At 42.7% G+C, this 22526-nt stretch overlaps 1 protein-coding gene across 1 annotated transcript; it reads right to left on the bottom strand.

Moving 5' to 3' along the window:
* Nucleotides 1–5687: 5687 nt before the first annotated feature.
* LOC147665644 (uncharacterized) lies at nt 5688–21698 on the bottom strand. The gene is made up of 3 exons (XM_086949618.1): nt 21194–21698; nt 20239–20918; nt 5688–5720 (listed from the first exon to the last, which is right to left on the bottom strand). The coding sequence occupies exons 1-3, from the start codon at nt 21612–21614 to the stop codon at nt 5688–5690; spliced, it is 1134 nt and encodes a 377-aa protein (XP_086805744.1). The 5' UTR covers nt 21615–21698.
* Between the last annotated feature and the right edge of the window lie 828 nt (nt 21699–22526).

Genomic DNA, 22526 nt, shown 5'->3' with positions numbered 1-22526 from the left:
AGAAAAGTAGTTTCAGATAATGTGCCAGATAACAAATACGTAAAGAAACTTTAAAAGTTAACAAATGTCTTGAATAGTGATTGGAAAAGGTAAATAACGATCTTGCAGGGAAATTGGCTTGGCAGGGTCAATTTCTGGGTGAAAGGCCAGCTTCTGAAATTAACTACAGTGCACGAAGAAATTCCTGGTTAACGTGTATATGTGATTCACAACAGGTCAGACTGCTTTGATCACAAACTAACTTCTGAAGCCCTACATAACAAATAACACTAGATGGCAGTCACGACACATAGCAAAAACCCAAGTTTCAGAAAAGAAAGTCTTTTAAGGAAAGAAACCATTTAGATGTTGTTTGAGATAACATATGCGCAAAGGAAACTAATGGTTAACAGGGTCCTGAACAGTAATTGAAAACTCAGATAACAATCAGCTAGCGAAACTGGTTTTGCAAAAGGTCAGTTCCAGGTGAAAAGGGTTACTCTCTCTGCAGTTCATTCAGAGTCAGAGAAACCCAAATTAATATATGCACGAAGAGCCACTTGTTTGTTGGGCCCACAGCACTGGCCTACGTGAAGGCAAGATTAAAATGCAGACAGGTTTGAGAATTTCAGAACCACACCTTGCGGGTGAGTAGTGCACTATACAAGTACCAATTGACGTTTTTTTTACATTTTACACTTTCTCAACATCTGCAGAAATGCATTTTAGACTCCGTGACACGCATGCCTTAGACACACACTCGCAACCACACGCTCCCACGTGCCACTCACATAACACACACACTTGTGCACCAGCGTCAGCGCCCGGCTGAAACACTATGATGGCAGACAAGAATAACCTAACCTGCATTACACGAAATGTGCGTGGCCTAAACGATTACAGAAAAGTAAGACTGATGCACTCTTACCTAGTCAGACACCAGGCTGACATTTTTCCATACAGGACACCCATCTAACTGATGCGTCTCTAAACATACTCTAAGCCAGCAGATGGGGAGAGGCAAACGCCTCAACCTATTCCAACTACTCAAGGGGAGTACCAATTTTTATCAGGAAGGAACTCCCATGGGCATCTGAGAAAATACAGGTGGACCCGGAGGGCAGATTCATAATCATAAGCGGTGAGCTATATGGCCAACACATCACAATTGTTAGCCCGTACAGACCAAATACTGATGGCCCTGTAATTTTTTATCAATTGTGGCAGGGAGTCCAGAGAAATTATGCTGTGCCGTGAGCGGGGGGATTTTAACCTGGTTCTCTCAGAATGAGTGGACAGGGTGGGAGCACCTATACTGCATCACCCGCGCGCTGCTACCATACTCAACCATATAATAGATGATATTTGTCTAGTCGACATGTGGTGCGCCCTGAAGCCTAACACCGGAGAGGGCACCTGCAAATCCCAACAATTTAAAGCCTGGTCCAGATTGGACTTCTGGTTTGTATCACGAGACATGCATTGATGGGTCACTGCGGCGACACACCACCCGTGCACACTGTCAGATCACGCACCCATAGTGATCCATGTTCAGATCCCCAGGTCGTACATACAGCCCTTCACAGGGCATCTACCACACTAAGTATTGTTAGATTCCATATTCAAAGAAACAATCCGCAACAGAATGCAAGACTACTTTGATCACAACAAAATGTCTCAATGGACTCGGAGAAGGTGGTGTGGGTGGCTTTAAAGGAATTATCCGTGACGAGTGTATAGCTCTGCAGGCTAGAGTCCTGAAAGACATCCGCAATTGCCTAGTGAAATTAGAAACCGAAATACGAGAATTGGAGCAACAAGACTTTCAGTCCCAAACACTGGACATACTGGCAGACATCTGCCGGAAATTGACTGCACATCAAGCAGAGGCTACGCATGAAACACAATTTTTGACAAAACATGCGCAAACCTGTCAATACGGGGAGGGCGGCAGATCTAGGAGGACATTGGCAAATATGCTTAAACTGCCCAGAAGGTCTGGATACATCACTAAACTGCACTCACTGGGGAGCGCGCCGGTACATTTGCTCAGCAACATTCTTGACACAATGTAGAACTATTATGCTTACCTTATACACATCGAGGTATACCCCATCTGACTCTGATATAAAGACATACCTGGACTCAGTCGAATTACTGTGGCTTAGTAATGAACACCGTGAATACCTCAATAAGCCCTTCTCCATGGAAGACATCCAAAGAATAATCCAGAGCATGACTGGTGACAAAGCCCCTGGGGCGGATGGTCTAACCGCTGCCTTTTATAAAGAATATGCTGATATGCTGGCAGTATATAATGAAGCACTGCAGATGGGGTCACTCCCGCCCTCCCTGTGTGAAGCAGTGGTCATAACAATATTGAAACCAGGCAAAGATCTAACATCATGCGACTCGTATCACCCATTGTCCCTAATAAACATGGATAATAAAATATTCGCCATGCTACTAGCAAATAGATTGCAGCCACTACTCCCCCTCATTGTTATACCGGACCAGTCCGGCTTTGTACTAGGCCACTCCACTTCGCACAACCTCAGGACACTATTCACACTGCTACATTATCTTGCTCCCCAAGTCTCGGCAATCACTGCAATGCTCGATGCTACAAAAGCGTTCGACTCGCTAGAGTGGAAATTTCTTTTCGCACTGCTCACATGGCTGGGTATCAGCCCTCTATTTATAGAGCTGATTACTCTTTTATACACTGAACCCACAGCCAGACTAAAAGTGAATGAGCTCATATCAGAGACAATTCTGACCTTCATTGCATCCCGACAGGGGTGCCCGCTGCCTCCCCTACTATTTGCTATTGCCACGCAACCCCTAGCAACACGGCTAAGGCAACAGCATGCACAAAGGGGCATTGGATTTACAACTAGAGGTCTGATACTATCCATGTACGCGGATGACCTAACTCTGTACGTAATAGACCCAGTGACTAACTTTAACCCACTAACTAGAGAACTAGTCTGATATGAGGGTCTATCTGGTATCCAAATGAATTGGGCGAAATCTACTATTCTCCCAATAACGGACACCACAACACCATTTGACACAGAATACCCGGTGGCTTGGGCGGAGGGCCCGGTGCGTTACCTGGAAATTTGGATAAGTAGGAATCTGCAGGAGCTCTGGACAGCAAACTACGGCTGGGTGATGGCCTGGATAGAGGAGAGAATCCAAAGGTGGAAACACCTGCCGCTACCACTCACAGGTCGCATAGCAATAACGAAAATGATATTCCTCCCTAAGTTATTATATTTGTTTGTGAACCTGCCGATACCCCTTACTACACAATTTTTTAAGCGCCTTAAATCCAACATGATTGAATTAGTATGGGTGGGCAAACAACCCAGAGTATCTTGGGAGTTGGGACCTACTCACACTGCCCCTAAAGCAGGGAGGGCTAGCAGCTCCTGATATTGTATTTTATGCATACTACACCCAGGCGAAATATCTCCCCTTCTGGCAGCATCCTACGCCATTCCAACCACATGTAACCATAGAAATAAATAGAGTGGCTCCACTACCCCTGTCAACCACTTTGTACCAGGAGTACAAACACCCCGAACAGGAGATTGCCATCACAGAAACAATAAGATGGGCATGGGCGGGTATCCACAAGAGGGATAAACTAGAAGTACTACATGCACCAACTATGCCACTAGCAAACAACCCTCTGATCTCTTCTCTAATGGATAGTAACATACGGAAATGGGCTCAACAGAAAGGACTAACTAAATTTATTGACCTCTAGCCTAACGGTCAGTTTGCTACAATGCAACAGATATGCGCAGTGCCAAGACCTTCGCCACTAGACACGCTATTATACTTCCTACTCAGAGCTGCAGGCCACACACGTTTTGGCTCCTTTCCCATGCTAAAATAACCCTCAGCACGGAAGCTAGTCACATGTATCTACACTACCACACAACGGGAATCACCTATCATCACACCAAGCGCACGCGCAGCTTTGGAAATTGACATAGGAGAAGCAATTTCTGTCGGAACATGGGTTCTGGTGCAGCCAACTAGAAAATCTGTCAATAAAATACCGCCTTTGCCTAATACATTTCAAGTATCTATACCATCTATATCGCACCCCTACACAATTGTACCTCATGGGTCTACGATCTGACACGCAATGCTGGAGATGCGGAATGCCACGGGCCACTTTTATTCACTTGGTTTGGGAATGTCAAACTATAGCTACCTACTGGGTAGAGGTCTTTTGACTCATAAAAGACATAACAGACTATAGCCTGTCATGTACTCCTCTGGTGGCACTGCTGGGTTACGTACACAGTGTGTCCATCACTGGAAGAAGGCAGACAGCCCTACTGCTCTTATTGGTGAAGAGTCGAGTGGCAATGCACTGGGGGAAGCCAACACTACAAGTCATCAAGGCCTGGGTGGAGGATGTCACCTACTGCAGCCACCGGCAGGAATGTTACTGGGAGCTGGTAATGGCTTGCTCCCGACCCAAAGATATATGGTCCCTGTTTACACACTGGCTCTGTAGACAGCACTGCACTCTAGGAGCGCCCCCCTTTCAATGGTCAAATAGAATGTACAGGGATACACTGTAACTGGGGTAGCTGGCCACATGCAATCGCTGGTTGGCAGCAACAATCTAAGTAGGGACGGGCTGCTACCTCAATGTGGGTAGTGTGTCCTGCAATATATCTGGATTTGTATGACATCACCAGGGCAAAAAGTGTATAAGTAAAACTATGTACTGAAAAATCGTCTGTAACAAAATTGTCAAGCAATGTACTGCAAATGTTGACATGCTTGTTGTTAAATGTTTCAAACTCAATAAAAATAAGTAAAAAATTAAAAACAGGCATACCCTCCCAACCGCCCCCAACCAGGCATAACCTGCCTTCTGCTTTCTCGCAGTGCGAGAAGCAGAAACATATTTTATGTTTCTGCTTCTTGCACTGCGAGAAAGCAGTGGGGCGATGCTCTTGTACCCTAATTGAGGAGCCACCCCTGTTGTTTTGTCTGCATAGCAGGGATATCAAGAAGAAGCAGATACTGATAGGGTGGGCACCGCATATGCAGGGGCCGGGCAGAGGTGCGAGCTGTACTACCTGACGCTTTTTGCTGGTGTTAGGGACACTTTCACTAATTAGGTAAACAATGATTAAACTAACCCAAACTAATATTTTGGTTTCTTTTTTTGAAGATCTCTCTTTGGGTGCACATGAAAATCATTTGTTATAATCATATGTATTCCCGGACGACCTTACATTCTCATAAATGACTTTGTAAATTGGCACCAATGTAATGATCAACACTGCACTTCTCCAACTGAATTTCTTGATTCTACACAGTGTACCTGCTATTTCACAGGCAATTACAAAGCAGTGTTCCACTTCTCCCCAGAGATTTCATTTTGATCACGTTGTATTGTTTCAAATGAACCCATCAATCAAATAAAAAAGCAAAATATTACCCACATGTGGACATGAGCATTATTTTAAATCCCAGTACAATAGGGAACGAATACATTTCACCCATGTTAACCCCTTGGAAGCGTTGGACGGCCCCTGGCCGTCCGACGCTATGGGTGGCATATGCGTCAGACGGCGGGAAGCTGTCCGATTCGCGCACGCGTGAAATTTTACGGCACTGCGCTAAAAGTTCACCCACTTTAAAGGGTTTAAAGAGCATCTTTGTCCTTAAATATAGCCAATGAGGTCCACGTATTCTTTCTGTAGAGAGATGAAAACAGCAAAAAAGGAACGATGGAGCCAAACGGAGAAAATGAAATCTAATGGTCTCCTCCATTTCTCATTGTCTCAGATTATGCTTGTTTACTCTCTGAAACTGAGGGCCTCATTTACCATGAATTGGTGTAGGGCAGCGCCACAAGTCTTTTTGCTGCGCTGCTCTACACCATTTTGAAAGGGCAGGAATGCACAGCATTTACAAGTTACGGTGCATTCTTGTCCTTTGAGCCAGCGCCGGCACACATTTAGCAGCAGAGCGCCAATTCAGGTGCAAGGATGTCTGTGTTGTTGGCATAATAGTTTTTGTGCAGGAAGGGGCAACTTCCTGAACAAAAAAAATCACAAGAAGCATTGTCCTCATTCCGTATATGCTGCAGAATGCAGCACATGTGGAAAGAGTAAAAAGTATGGTGAAATGCAAACATTTCTCCTTGTTACACCTGCTCTGGGGAAGCGTATGTTAATCATGCTTCACCAAGTTTATGTGATGTTTTAAATCTGGGGCAGCATCAAAATCCAAGGGTGTTGAGTGGGAACACCCACAGCAACACCCATGGAATGACTCCTTGACATAGAGAAAGGCAAGGTAGCGCTTTGTGCTGCCTTGCCTAATTCTATAATAATGAAGCCATGCAAAGCCATGCAGTGTGGAGTTGCATTGCCTCATAGTGATGAGTGAGAGGCCTGCGCCACCAGTTCACCATAATAAGTGGTGCTCTGGTGGTGCAGGCCTCTTCTTGTGATACAAGCTGGAATGTTTTTGTGGAGAAAGGGGCACCTTCCTGCACAAAAGCAATCCTGAGAGGCATATTCCTCTTTCTACGTGTGCTGCAGAAATAAAGATATATCTCCTCGTTAGGCCTCCCTTGGTAAGGCATATCTTTTTGTTGCATTCCCTGGTTTTCCAGTTCTGATAAATCTGGGAATACATCAAAACCCATGGGAGTTTCATGGGAGCACCCATGCAATGCCAATGCAAAAAAATAGGGGACCCCCTCTAAAGGAAAAGAGCACGGTCAGGGAGAAGAGGGGAAAACTAGAAATCTAAAGAAAACACTCCCTCATGACCACAATTATTTATACATAAGAATTAATCACAGAAACCCAATGTGAGCGCCAAGACTAGTCTATAAACTCACTAAGAAAATACTGAAAAAATTACAGTTTTTATTTTCAGTTCATTTTATAAAATACTTTTTCATAATTTATACAAATCCATAAATATTTTAGTAGATGTTATATTTCAACATGATTAAATCACAAATCAACATAAGTAAGAAACACAAAACATATAATATAATCATAAAGACCCGGGGAGAGACAACCGAAGGCATCACAACTCAATCAGACTCAACTCACACATATCCACACACACATTCACATTCATAATATACCTGGGGAACACAATTACAGAATGACACAGTAACTGAGATAACCAAAGACAAAACTGCATAATGGCAGGATGTTATAAAGGCCGTGGTCGACGCGTTTCGGTGGCTGTATGTTGATAGAATGTCACCTTCATCAGGACCTGCCAGATATACTGCCCCAAATCAAGAGGGACACCAAACCACTCCACCCGGGAAAGATAAGATCATACACCTGACAAATCCAAAAATTATAATATTAAAGCCAAGGAAACCACATAATAATTAAAAGCAAAAGTCTAAACAAATGGGAGAGCACTATTCAGTTGCTTTGACGCTGTACATCTGAGACACACAAGCTATTAGAACAAATACACACAAAGAACAGATAGCCCCTACTTACTCAAGGCCATCATATAACGTACAAAAAGCAACACCCAAATAGTGAATACACAATCACCAACATACATCTGCCCAAACACATCGTGAGACATGCCTATACATTCACAAAGGTATACTCACTCCAGTCATGAGTATAGGTGCCTTCCTAATAGGTACTGAAATACATCATTGAAGGAAAACTACCGGATTTACACAGCCATCCTATGCTCATTATGAGCACCAATATCAGCATCTACAGGGGCGAGATGTAAATACGAGCTCAACCCTTGTCCCACTAGTTCGAAGTACTGGTAAACAGTCACATATCCAGTGGTAACAAACATATCATAGAATCCACGCTATCCCAAAATCTAGGACCAACAGGGGGTTTGATGGATAAATATAAAACTACCCGGGACCCAGAGCTGCTACGGGAGCCCTGTTAGTGAAAATGACAAAATTCAAAGGCATGTGACATCAATGTCTTACCTGCGGTAGTTAAACCACGTAGATCATGGTAACTGGACATAATATCGACTACATAATATCGAATGGACAAAATATCGAGGTAAAAATATCGACATTAACAAAATATCGACTTTAGGAATATCGTTGGACAAAATATCGACTCAAAAAAAAAAATATATATCGTTTACAAAAATATCGACTCAAAAATATCGACCAGACAAAATATCGAGAAATAGTCAAAGTAAAAAATATCGAGAATAAGTTGAAATTTTTTTAAAAAAATAATATAAATGTATTATTAAAAATATAATTTGTAGTTAATGTTTAGGAGCGGGTTGTGGGTTTATAGGGGAATAGGGTGGGAAGTAATTTAATAATAATTAATTAATTAATATATGTTTGTTAATTTTTTTTAACTAGATTTTAATTGGTAATTAATTCATATTAATTAGTTAATTATTTTATTACATTTTTTCAAATGTGTTTAATTAATTAATTGGTAATTAATTAATATTAATTAGTTAATTATGTTATAATTTTTTGCATAATTGTTTAATTAACTAATTGGTAATTAATTATTATTAATTAGTTAATTATTTTATTAATTGTTTGCATATTTGATTAATTAATTAATTGGTAATTGATTAATATTAATTATTTAATTATTTTATTATATTTTTTGCATATTTGTTTAATTAATTAATTGGTAATTAATTAATTTAATTAAGTTAATTATATTAATTGCAGTAATGTTATTATAATGTATAATTTTTTGATCATGTTAATTAATTAATTTGAAATAAACAATATTAATTAATAAATTCTATTAATTACAGCTAATGTGCTAATAAATTTTCTTTTTTGTTATTGTTAATTATTATTTAATTGTTAATTAAATAGTAATCTTTAATGTTGTGTAAAAGAGTATTTTTAGGGTTCAGGCTCAGTTTTAACATCTTTGTTAAAGGGGTATTTTTTTGGGTTCAGGGTCAGTTTTCAGTTTGTGGGTTAAGGGGTATTTTAAAGAGTTCAGGGTCAGTTTTCTGTTCTTGGTTAAAGGTGTATTTTTTGGGATCAGGGTCAGTTTTCAGTTTGTGGGTAAAGGTGTTTTTAAAGGGTTCAGGGTCAGTTTTCAGTTTGTGGGTAAAGGGGTATTTAGAGGGTTCAGGGTCAGTTTTCAGTTCTTGGGTGAAGGGGTATTTTTTGGGTTGAGGGTCAGTTTTCAGTTTGTGGGTTAAGGGTTTTTTTAAGGGTTCAGGGTCAGATTTCAGTTCTTGGGTAAAGGTGTATTTTTTGGGATCAGGGTCAGTTTTCAGTTTGTGGGTAAATGGGTATTTATAGGGTTCAGGGTCAGTTTTCAGTTTGTGGTTTAAGGGGTTTTTTAAGGGTTCTGGTTCAGTTTTCAGTTCTTGGGTAAAGGTGTATTTTTTGGGATCAGGGTCAGTTTTCAGTTTGTGGGTAAAGGGGTATTTATAGGGTTCAGGGTCAGTTTTCAGTTTGTCGGTTAAGGGGTTTTTTAAGGGTTCAGGGTCAGTTTTCAGTTCTTGGGTAAAGGTGTATTTTTTGGGATCAGGGTCAGTTTTCAGTTTGTGGGTAAAGGGGTATTTATAGGGTTCAGGGTCAGTTTTCAGTTTGTGGGTAAAGGGGTATTTATAGGGTTCAGGGTCAGTTTTCAGTTTGTTGGTAAAGGGGTATTTATAGGGTTCAGGGTCAGTTTTCAGTTTGTGGGTAAAGGGATATTTGTAGGGTTCAGGGTCAGTTTTCAGTTTGTGGATAAAGGGGTATTTGTAGGGTTCTGGGTAAGATTTTTGTTCTTGGGTAAAGGGGTATGCTTTGTGGTTTAGGGTCAGTTTTTAATTTTTGGGTTAAGGGGTATTTTTATGGTTCTGGGTCAGTTTTCAGTTTTTGGGTAAAGGGGTATTTTTTGGGTTCAGGGTCAGTTTTGGGTTTTTGGGTGAAGGGGTATTTTTAGTGTTCAGGGACAGTTTTGGGTTTTTGGGGTACAGGTGTACAGGGTAAAAAAAATTATATACTTTAAAGCTATTACAGGCAAATACAAATAAATATAACATTACATTATTAAGTTTTAAATGTATCTAAAAAATATATGTATTAGCACCTTCCCAGAAAATAGCTAGACTGGAGTTGGAATAGTAATTATTAATTGGTTAGTGTCCAGCACCATCACTGATATTAGCTACACTGGAGTTGTATTAGTAATTAATCATTGGTCAGTGTCCACCACATTTACTGATATTAGCTTGACTGGAGTAGGAATAGTAAATAATTATTGGTCAGTGTCCTGCACTTTCAATGATATTAGCTTGACTGGAGTAGCAATAGGACATATTAAATTGGTCAATGTCCAGCACATTTGCATACATTTTTACATTACTGTCTTATAATATTACTAAATAAAGCAACATGGATGTTTGAAAAAAACTTTATTAACCATTTTTGAAATTTTAATTGTGTACTACAATACAATCACAAACAAAAATAACATAACAGTATTTTGACTTTTATTATTCGCAGAATAACACATTAACTTTTATATACATGTTGTGAATTATAAACAAAAATTTGTTCACAACTTTTTTTCTGTTAATATACAATATTCCTTTCATTAACTTTGAGTTACAAGTATTTATATTTAAATAAATAAAACAAACATTTTTTTTAAATTTCTACTATTAATATTTAATATTGTTAATATTAAATATTAATATTAGTAAATATATATATAAAAAACATTTATAATTTTATCAAGTAACATGACTATTATTACATTTGTTCAAGAAATTGAAAAACAAAAATATATATTTGTTGATACATATTTCAGACAATGTTGTTTTAAAATGAAACATATAAATATATTATGTTGTAAACTTTATCACAGTATAGGGGAACAATATGTTTAATAATAATATCTGGTATTGCCAAAATATTATTTTAGCAATTATATACTTTTGTTATAGTTAGAAGTTATTATAAAACATTTTGGAATAATTAATAAAAATAATAACAAATGTATTTATTATTATTATTATTAATTAATAAACATAATCATTCTTTTATTATTTTCAGAAAAACATACATTCTGAGATAAAATAAAAACATTATTTCTGGGCATTGTTTATATATTAAATGGTTATAATTTTGATATTAATAACAATAAATAAGTTATATTATTTATTATTATTAATCATTACCATAAACAATTAGAATGTTCACTTAAAAATAAACACAAACTTATTCATATAAATGTACACAATAACAAAATATTTACATCTTTTATTCAAAGTATTACATAATTTTTTAATATTATTAATATATAATAATTATTATATATTACTTTATATTAAATATATTTCTATTTCTTAAATAAGTTTAATTATAATGAGTATAGTGTATTAATTTTTAAAATTATAAATGTGCATGTACTATATCTTTTTTACTATAACATTGTATTGTCTATGATACTTTTACACAAATGGTTTAAGGGGACTACTTTTTTACCGCGTAAGCTTATTGCGCTTCATTCTGGACTGGAGAAGCTCGCGTTGGGAGTTGCTTCGCGTGGAGAGAGGTAAGGTTATTTTTACATACAAAATATAAGTAAGTGGTCATGTTTGAGGGTATAATCGAACTTTCTAGTGTTTTTTGGTGTATGTATGAATTGTTTAAGTAGCGTTTTGGTGAAATGTCTTCGTTACAGATGCGTCGTGAATGTTTTAGTTCTACAGTTATTTTAAGTGTTCGGAAATGTCTTCTTACATGGTTACTGTTAATTGTGAGTGTATTTACAAAATTTTTGGGCTATTTGTGGGTGGGTTTCGTTATGTCTGTTATTTTACAGGTTCCGGTTCCTCGCATGGAAACTACATGGAAGGAAGCGTGTTTTTTTCCGGTGAAACTAATGTTTGACTTATTATGGATATATTTTTACATTTATCTCCTATTTTTCGTGTTTGCCACGAGCGGTTTTTACACATTTACGTCATTTTTCGGGTTTTTGGAGGGTTTCGAATTGGATTGATACGTTGATATGCGTGACCGTTTTTTAAAAGTTGTGTGTATATCACTTTAAATACTAAAGTGTCCACACTACTGTTTTCGGGATTTCCTGGAGCGTTTTTTAAATTTTTTAACTCTATTTTCGGGTTTTTGAGGGTTTCCCATATTGGATTTCTCCTATATTGGATTGGATTGTATGGATTGCATTTTGCTTGATTGCGTCTTTCTCATCTACAAAAATTGTAAGTATTTAAATTACAATTTTTATTGGGTGGGAAATGTCGATTTTTATGTTATGTGTATGTGTGCTGTAATTATAAACAATGCATATTTGTTAAGAAATAATTTTCGTAATTTTAATAAGTTTGTTAAACAAATATGTGTTATTTATAATTGATTACAAATGTTTATGAAATGTAATTTTAGCATTATTGTAAGAAGACATTAGTATATTTTGTGGACATTTTTATAGTAGACTTTTAGCTATTATTGACAGGTATTCTAATCCTCTAGTTGTAGGGTATAGTGTGACTTGACTTTGCAGTAGTCGGAACATTTGTTGAGTTTGTTTAGTGAGTTTTGGACCTATTTGGGATACAGATTGTTCCATTCTTAGTTCCTGATAGCTTTGTTCTTTTTTCAAAGCTTCTAGAAGGTTATGGAATGTGGGTTTGCCTCTGCTTGTGGTTGCTTGGAAAGCATTATGCCACCCTTCTACACTGTTGTTTGTTTTAGCCTCTTGGTTTAAAGTACTAAGATAGACATTCCACCAAGGGATTTGGAATTTGGGTTGGCGTCGATGTCCAGATCTGTGCAACCTTCCCACCCAAGTATCTTCGAAATAGTCCAGTAATGGGGTTAGTTTATCTTCATTCCTCTTGTAATATGTGCTGTCTATTAATAAATTGTAGTGTTCCGCTACATCTGTAACAGGGACGTAGGCCAGGGCTATCAATTTTTTAACTTGATAGGCAAAGGTGCTATCTGTTGAGTATAGTATACTTAAAGTTGATTTTTGGAGATGCCTCCATATGCTCTGATTAAAATGATAATAGCAACCCTGGATTGCTGTGTGGGGAAATGTTCTCAAAATGCTATTAATCATAGCTAATTCGAAATCAATAATTATTTTTTCTGGAAAATAATTATTGATTTCAGTTTTGAGAACATTTAATATTTCTGTATAAGTGTTTTGCTGTTTGTTGGGTAGCAAACAGTAAATGAAAGGTATGTTAGAGTTATGGTATAAACCGTGGATGGAATACAGTTGATAAAAAGGTTTTGGGCATGGTTTAAATGTTCCATCCATCATCCATTGGGGACACTGTTGAATTTTTCTTAAATTACTTGCAGTTGCAAACATAATGATTCTGTTTGTACTGCTTTCATTGTCAAAAAGGATAAATTTGTCTTTATTGTGTGTGATGGCCATTTCTGGTGAAATAATAATTTCCTCAAAAGTAGTTGGGTTGGGTTGGGTTGTGCTAGTGAGTCTTTTAGTGCGTGCTATTGTGCGTTTCAGGGAGTCAATAGAGGGTAGTTGACCTGAAGCATGGGCTGGGACTTTTACCAGTTCTTCTTTAAGAATTTGTGTTGTTGGTTTTTCACTTTGTGTGCTAGCAGTTTTAATACTTTCTAAAGCATCTCTTATTTCAATTTCTGTGACATTTGGGGGATGATTGTGTTCCCTGGTAAATAACACATTAGTTTCCTCAGTAGTAGCCCTCCCATAACATTTGTTGGAGTAATATTTGGTACACTTCCAAAAAACTTTTCTACCACTTTGTCTTTCCTGATTATACACATAACCCATGTAACATAATAGTAATTTATTTTTCTGTGACATAACAAATTCTGCACCTTCAGTCATTTTGATTTACTTGTTCTAGGAAAGAGTAGAAAGAAACAAAATCAAAACACATATATTTCACTTTGTGGTGCTAACATCATTAATTATGTATTTATACTTACTGTTACTCAAAGTAGTAATCACAAATGTAGAACTGTATTTTGAAGGATTTTCTTGTATGTATTTCTTTATTTACTGTTGGTATGAAAATATAGAAATGGCAAGTTATTGTTTACACATAACAAACGTTTTTCCTACAAAAAAGTTTGGATTGCTCACCTGTTTGCTATTGCTAAGGATTGTTGGACTGCGAGCGCTGCACAGCGGATTTGCTCTTCCTCCAGCCTTTCTTCTCCACTCCTCGCGGAACCCGCTTCGCGGGCCCCGCATCGCCTGCGGATTTGCTGGACTGCGCTGATTGAATTGCGCTGTGGACAGCTTTGGAAGTGAAACACGAACTGGCCTGGTTTAATCTTTGGGGCGGTGGTGCGTGCAGGGCTGCGAGCGAGGGCAGGCGCAGGACTCCAAGTCCCAGGAGCGCCTGACCCTCTGCATTTACATCAGCTGCGACGCTCTCCCTGCTGGCTCCCCCCCACCTCAGTGCTGCTAAAACCTGTGTGCCAGAGATTCTCGATGGATTCCTCACCTGTTTGCTATTGCTAAGGATTGTTGGACTGCGAGCGCTGCACGGCGGATTTGCTCTTCCTCCAGCCTTTCTTCTCCACTCCTCGCGGAACCCGCTTCGCGGGTCCCGCATCGCCTGCGGATTTGCTGGACTGCGCTGATTGAATTGCGCTGTGGACAGCTTTGGAAGTGAAACACGAACTGGCCTGGTTTAATCTTTGGGGCGGTGGTGCGTGCAGGGCTGCGAGCGAGGGCAGGCGCAGGACTCCAAGTCCCAGGAGCGCCTGACCCTCTGCATTTACATCAGCTGCGACGCTCTCCCTGCTGGCTCCTCCCCCGCCTCAGTGCTGCTAAAACCTGTGTGCCAGAGATTCTCGCTGGATTGCTCACCTGTTTGCTATTGCTAAGGATTGTTGGACTGCGAGCGCTGCACGGCGGATTTGCTCTTCCTCCAGCCTTTCTTCTCCACTCCTCGCGGAACCCACTTCGCGGGCCCCGCATCGCCTGCGGATTTGCTGGACTGCGCTGATTGAATTGCGCTGTGGACAGCTTTGGAAGTGAAACACGAACTGGCCTGGTTTAATCTTTGGGGCGGTGGTGCGTGCAGGGCTGCGAGCGAGGGCAGGCGCAGGACTTCAAGTCCCAGGAGCGCCTGACCCTCTGCATTTACATCAGCTGCGACGCTCTCCCTGCTGGCTCCTCCCCCGCCTCAGCGCTGCTATAAATCTCCTTCCAGGTACCGCGGCGCGGGAGCGCGCCGGGAGAAGCCCGGGACAAGGGCGGGACTGTCTGAGGCCGTCAGAGGCCGAAGTGGGCTGGGCTGGGCCCCATCCCTTTGATCTTTTGTATTACTTATTTAGTCAATCTCCTTCATATAGAGGTATCGTACTATTAGGGTTGTATTGTGTCTCATTGTACTGTAATTTTCTTTAATATAGCATCTTCCGTAATTTACTCATGACGGCTAAAAAACTTCGTTCTGGTCGCGTCCTAGTGGGGAGATCTGGTTCCAAAACGAAATCTAACCCTTTACGTCATAAAATTACGTCCTCAATGCAATTGAAAGGCCAATGTCAGCTTTTCAATTTATGGGATAAAGGGAAGGAAAAGTCGGTAGAGATGCATCTCCCAAGTGAAGCTCTAGAGTATAATGTTTCTGAGCCAGTTAACATTGTTAATAAGGGTAACTCTAGTCTGGGCTTGATCCCCGGTCAGTCTCATTTCATACCTGTCAGCCCCGAAATAGTAAGGGGTTCTCCTTTGATATCCACTGATTCACAACTGAATTTGAAGCTACCTCATGAGACCTCGGGATGTAATGTTCAGAAAACTGACATTATCGTCCCCCCTCAAGCCTCTCTCAATTTAGCTCCTAAAGTTATAGTGAATACTAGTACTTCTTCAGTTTTGCCGGTTAACTCTGCCATCCCAGAGGGTGATTTTACATTACCAGATATTGATTTAACAGCTCATAATGATCTGTTGAGACCTTCTCAGGTGAATTCCAGGGCTATTCCCAATACTAACGAAGTTATAACAATTTCGAGTTCTGGTCCTCTTGAGGTAATATAGATTTTTTGGTCAAGTTATGTTCCCTAGCGCGTACCCCACCGTCTCCATGTACGAGTTAAAGTGCATGTAACTTCCCTCCTGTGCCAGCCATGAAGACGCAAATACATTTGCGTCCACCGTTAACATGTCCTCTTTCAGACCCACCTTGAATGGGTTGAATGGTCCGTTCCTAAGTATGCTATGCCAACGTCTTTTTGTAGTATACTTCAACGTTTTTCAGCTCTAGCTGAGTAGGCCCCTGATTCTCTGTCACCGAGCCTCTTTTCTGGCTTCTGACTCCAAGGGCCTCTGCCCAGGCTGCCTCTGTACTCGTGAACTCTGACTTACTTTCAGCACGGCCCCTCGCGCTCAGCTCAGCCTGCTGCCTGCCAAGATTGACTATAACCTTCGAGTTATCTGTTCCACTCCCCGAAAATACATTCCTGCCAGCTAGCTTCAGTAAACATTCCCCAGCGGCAGAGCCAAAGGGCCGACCTGTCTCAGTGCAAGTAATTCATAGCCCCTGTTGCCATGCTCCCATGGAAGGCCCATGCCCCCACGCTTCTCATGCAGACACCCAGGCGCTTATACACGCACTTACAGCAAGTATAGAATAGCTTCTGCCCTAGAGACTTTTCCGCCCAGATAGCTTAGTTCCTAAAACATAAGATATCAGATATGATAGAAGCACAAGTTGATCTGACATGCCAGACTTCTGTCTCTTTCCGTCAGTGTAAATGTCAAGTCCCCATGCACCCTCTAGTCTCACGTGCATCACACGTCATGCAGCTGCACGCGCATCCAAGTTTCCGATTTCTGCTGACATTGCAACATTTCTAGTTTAGTGCCACCCACATGTGTCACTTACTTGTGACGTTTCTAGAACACACCTCCAGTTACGCCTAGTCCACGCCTTCTGATTACGCACTAGTAACACGTGGATACTGTTATCTTGTCTTCTCTCAGCTGTTACGCCTTCTATACTGTTTCCAATGGTGTAAAATAAGTATATAAGCTATGTACTGTTAATAAAATGTAGCGCTCTATCCCTTCTGACACCCCTGTGGTGGTCAGAACATGATATCCTGGTCATGACCATTCCTTTTTAAGGAATAAAACCCCTAAGAACTCTAACACCACGGACTCTGTCTTTTTTCTTCCGATCTGAGTTATTATTGATTAAGTACTTACCTTGCATAGAAATTAAGAGAGTAAATTAATTATTTACGTCATTTTGGCGCCCGAACAGGGACCCCTCCCCCACCTTACGCGCCGGTTGGTGCGTTGCACGCTCCGTCCCCTGCCATCAGTTAGACGGAACCTACGCGTACCGGCAGGATTTCCTGTATCTCCCTCTGGCCCACGGAGGTGACGAAGATTGCGATCAGTACCCAGACGAGGCGGTAAGGAGTGCGGAGGATCCCGACCAGAGCCTAGCCGAAAGAAGCAAGGTCCGAGGTGTCAAGAGGCCCACCAGGTTTCCGAAGTTTTCCGAAGTTTTCCGAAGTATCGAGTCGAGTCCAGTCGAGTTTTCCGAGGCCTTCTGTTTTCCGTGCTTCCCGGTGAGTACCATTGCTGGGACGTATCTAGACGGGTTTGGGTACACAAGTCCGGTCTGCACTGTTTTTAGGCAGTGTATCTGTACTGTTTAGCAGTACATCCGATATAGGGGGTAGTTATATATGTAGCAAATGTCTCTTTATGTGATTAATGTCGTGGTATGAGTGACTGTTTTTATGTGCATTATTGTGTTCTTATGTAACTAGTTGTGTCTAGATTTAAGCAGTAAGACTCGAACATTCAGTACTAAGTAAACAAGATGCCGTTTTTCAACAAATTAAAGCAGATAGGAACTAGGAAAGGGATGCTAGAGGAAGAAATTCCTATCCCCCCTAGGGACACTCCAGGTAACTTGGGGCCCGATGTAGGTAGGGCTTTACCGATCGGTATCGGCCGAAAATACCGATTTTTGGCCCTTACCGATCGGTAAACAGCCATCGAGATGTAGGGACCCAAAAACAGAACGAATCGGATAGAAAACCGATTCGGAATGTGTACCGAATGTGAAAGAATCCGATACGTACATACCGAAAATCGGATATGTAACGAATCGGAAAAACACCGATTCGGTTACAAAGACCGAATCGGTCCATGTACCGATTCGTTAGTGACACCGAATCGGAAAATCACCGATTCGGTCCTACTACCGATTCGTTAGTGACACCGATTCGGAAAATCACCGATTCGGTCCTACTACCGATTCGTTAGTGACACCGATTCGGAAAATCACCGATTCGGTCCTACTACCGATTCGTTAGTGACACCGAATCGGAAAATCAACGATTCGGTCCATGTACCGAATCGGAAAAAATACCGATTCGGACATGATCCGAATCGGAAAACATGCCGATTCGTATGAATCTCCGATCGGGAAATTCCCCGATTCCGACAGTTGGGGAGATGTAGGGAGGCACAGAAACACCGAAATCGGCTCAAAATCGGTAGAATTCACTCGGTATTTACCATGGATTGCAATCAGGTGGTAACCAACTCCAACCCATATAAACAGTCCCAAAATGCATTGCAACTTGCAGGATGGCAGCTTTCTATGTCATTGCGAGGCGGCTACGGCTACAGCAGGAAGGACAGAGGGAATGGCTAAGAAATGAACAGGTCTACAGACAGAGGATAACCCTGTTCATGCTCACTGAGGCTGAGATCCTACAGAGATACAGGCTGGACTCTGACACCATACTTGAGCTCATCAGGGACCTTAAGCCATACTTGGACCACCACACCCCAAGGGCACACGCCATCCCTGCGCACGTCCAGGTGCTATGCAGCCTACACCTGGTAGCGTCTGGCAGCTATCAAAGTGGAGTAGCAGCAGCAGGAGGGGTGAGCCAGAGCAGCCTGTCAAGGTTCTTCCACATATTCCTTGACGCCATGATAGACAGGATGGACCAATACATCTCATTCCCTGCAACCCACGCAGAACTGCTACAAACCAAAGCGGACTTCTACCAGATGGCACACTTTCCCCAAGTCATCGGTTGCATAGATGGCACGCATATTCCGATTTGCCCACCAGCGGACACCGAATACATATACCGCAATCGGAAATCTACACACACCATCAACGTGCAGGTGATCTGCAATGCCAAGTGCACCATCACAGACCTGGTAGCAAAATTTCCAGGAAGTACCCATGACTCATATATATTCCAACAGAGCGGCATATATGCACGGCTGATGGCTGGCGATTTTGGAGAAGGATACCTCCTAGGTGAGCCACATCATCAGACCCCCATAACACATAGTAGGTAGGTGTAATACATGTATGCATGTGTCTAATGTGACCACTTTCTCTTCCAGGCGACAGTGCATATGCCCTCCGCTCATTCATACTCACCCCCTACCTCAACCCCTCCACACCCAGCCAAAGGAGGTATAACCGGGCCCACATACGCACCAGGAATGTTGTTGAACGGACCTTTGGCATCTGGAAAAGTAGATTCAGATGCCTGCACAAGAGTGGAGGTGCAAGGCAGTATACCCCCATCACCTGCTGCAAGATCATAGCTGTATGTGCAATGTTACACAACCTTGCGGTCAAGAAGGGCACTGAGGTGGAGTTGTCTGACTACGAGGACTATGACGACGACGAAGCTGTGCCACTGACACAGCCAGCTGGGGTGTGTACGCCATGTGATGGCAGATACAGACGTGAGGAGATCACTGAGAACTATTTCTGACTGAGTACAGATGCAAAGACAGCTAAATGTTGCTTGGAAAAAAAAAGTTTTAATAATGATGCACCACAGTTACAGCACTGATGTGCATCAAATAATGGAGATTGTTAACGAAAATAAAGTCCAGGGTTCTGGTGTGCTCATCCCCCCTTGCCAGCCTATTTTTTGGCCCGCTTTCCAGACCCACTGGGGTGTCCCTCGGCCCCCTCCGAATGGCCAGCAGCATCAGCGGATCGCCTGGTGCTCCTCCTTGGCTCTGAAGCAGCGCTGGCCGGGCTGCTGCGGCTGCTGCTGTCTCCAGCATCACCCAGGTCCAGGGCAGGATTGGAGGCGGCGTTTGATATTAACATGGCCTCCATGGCCGTGGTGATCCTGGCCATCCCCCTAGTCAGCTCAGCTGTATGCTGACTGAGTGCCGATTCCTGATTTGAGCTGCGATGGCACAGCTGTGCGGTCGCCGCTGCAAGGCGGGCCATGGCCCGGTTCAGCACCCGGGCATCCCTCCTGCGCGCAACCTCATGCTCCTCCTGCCTGGCAGAGGAGTGGGTGATGGCAGTGGTCAGCCTGCCCAACCCTGCTGCCACCTCCTTGTTGCTGTCCACAACAGCCTGGAACCCCTTCACCAACTCCCCCATCTGCAGGTTGTGCTGCAGGAGCTGGCGTTGGCAGGCCATGGTGGATTTGGCCTGTTGGCGCTGGATTTTTACCATCTGGCCCTCCAGGCCCAGGAACACACTGCCCTCCCGTGCTGGTGCAGCAGTGGTGGTGGTGGTGGCACGGCGTCTGGCACTGCTGCCTCCGGCCTGCTGAGTGGGCTGGGGTGCCACTGGTGGTGGTGTGGTGCTGGCCGGTCCCGGAGCCCCTGCTCCCACGACAGGTTGGACGGGTGGCAAGGCCACGGTTGTGGCAGGAGCTGTTGTCGGCGGAATGGTCTGCCTTGTAGGGGAGTTGTATGGTGAAAATTGCAAGGGGGGTGAGCTGGGCAGTACTGGGGAGTGCACTGCCTGGAAATCAATCACCAGGACTCCCTCCATTCCAAGCCCTGGGGTGTCTCCTTCCTCATCCTCATCCTCCTCCTCCTGGCCAGGCTGGCTGGTGCTCGGCCCTGCCACTGCAGTATTTGAAGTCGAAGCTCCCTCTGCTGCCACAGTGGTGCTGCCTGATGGTGCCCCTAGGTACAAAGAAGCATTTGTAAACTGAGTGCCGATGTATTACAGTCAGTACAATTATGGCATTCCACATGTCCTTGCATCTCCTTACACCGTGTCACACTGTTTCCTGTCTTGTGATTCTGCACTGACATATTTGGCTAACTTCTGCTGACTACATGTACCATGATGCTTGTCTCTTGTATGTTGGTGACAGTACAGTGCTGGTGTTTGCCTATGCATTGTGTCTAATGGGGAGGTGTCTGGTAGGGTGTGTCATGATGCGCATGCTTCTTACCTGTAGCTGTGGCCATCGCAGTGCTGTCCAGGGTCCCGATCCCTACGATGCTCTCCCTCTCGATGGTGCTGGAGACAATTTCCTCCAGCTCGGTGAGGGGTGGCGCCGGGTTCTTGCCTCCTCCGGTGTGTCCAGCCTGCCTTTGGAGGTCGGCCAGCTTCCTCTTCGTGAGGCTGCGGAGGTCATAAAACCTTTTCTTAAGTTCCTCAATGGACCTGGGGGTGACTCCAGCAGCATTGACCTTCTGGGCGATGTCGGCCCACAATCTCCTCTTGGTGCTGTCTGGCACGTTGAGGGACAGCTTGCCAAAGAGCTGGCGGTGCACCCTCACCACCTCCTCAACCAGCACCTGAAGTTCTGTGGTGGTGAATTTGGGCTTCCTCTTTTGGGAGGACTTCTGGCTTCCTGCCTGATCTGCCATTTTCTCCTGCTCCTGCTCAGTCTGCAACCTCCTTCTCCCACTGCTGCTAACTGTGTGTTGGGCTCAGGCAGGCTTTCCAGAAACTTCTAGAAACTTCTTAATTGGCTGCACCTGCCAGGGTTGCCACTCCCTGTTTGGGTGGGGGAGGGGGAGCCACCTCATTGGCTGAATCGCCTATTGCCGAGTCGGCTTTTACCGATTCGGTAAAATCCGAATCGGTAAAATCCGAATCGGTATTATCCGATTCGGTAAAAGCCGAATCGGTTCATGCAATGCATTCCTATGGGCTTTTTCGCCATGGGTCTATGATTGCCGATTCGGTTTTTACCGATTCGGCTTTTACCGAATCGGTATTCGCCGAATCGGAAATATCCGATTCGGTGGTAGCCGATTCGGTGTTTTCCGATTCGTTGTTGGCCGATTCGGTAATTTCCGATTCGGACCGAGCTGAATCGGAACGTACCGAATCTCATTACCGATGCCGACCGAATCGGTTTTCAATCGGTATTTTTTTCCTACATCTCGTTTTCCGATTTCAGAATACCGATTCGGCCCGCCTCGGTATTTTGAAATCGGAAAATCGCGTTTACCTACATCGGGCCCTTTATGTATAATAAGCATGGCATAGATGCCATATTGTATCTAGAATTATGGGCCGATTATACGAAACATCTAGACGAGAGACACAGATGGCCAGTTAACGGAACATGGGATGCCGAGTGCATCATGAAGGTAGAAGAGGCATTATGGAAAAAGAAAGCCAGACAATCTCAGAAAGACGCCATAGAATTTTGGCGTAAGGAATCACATAAACGTGCTGAAAGAGCACTCCGTAGAGAAGACAGACTTAAAGAATCAGATAAAGCTCAAGAAAACGAATTAGTTACTGAAGGAATCCGAGTAAAAACAGAA

The sequence above is a fragment of the Lissotriton vulgaris genome, unplaced genomic scaffold (assembly GCF_964263255.1).
Source record: "Lissotriton vulgaris unplaced genomic scaffold, aLisVul1.2 SCAFFOLD_790, whole genome shotgun sequence".
Classification (NCBI taxonomy): Eukaryota; Metazoa; Chordata; class Amphibia; order Caudata; family Salamandridae; genus Lissotriton; species Lissotriton vulgaris.
The sequence above is the reverse complement of the archived record's forward strand: the minus strand, read 5'-3'. Positions and strand labels throughout refer to the sequence as shown.

What these genes read in the sequence shown, in the direction of transcription:
- LOC147665644 (XM_086949618.1), bottom strand. Translation starts at nt 21,614, where the DNA reads ATGGCAGATCAGGCAGGAAGCCAGAAGTCCTCCCAAAAGAGGAAGCCC. An exon ending in TGCGATGGCCACAGCTACAG is followed by an intron (nt 20,919 to 21,193) that starts GTAAGAAGCATG and finishes CTTTGTACCTAG; the next exon opens with GGGCACCATCAGGCAGCACC. An exon ending in CGCGCAGGAGGGATGCCCGG is followed by an intron (nt 5,721 to 20,238) that starts GTGCTGAACCGG and finishes ATCTCTCTACAG; the next exon opens with AAAGAATACGTGGACCTCAT.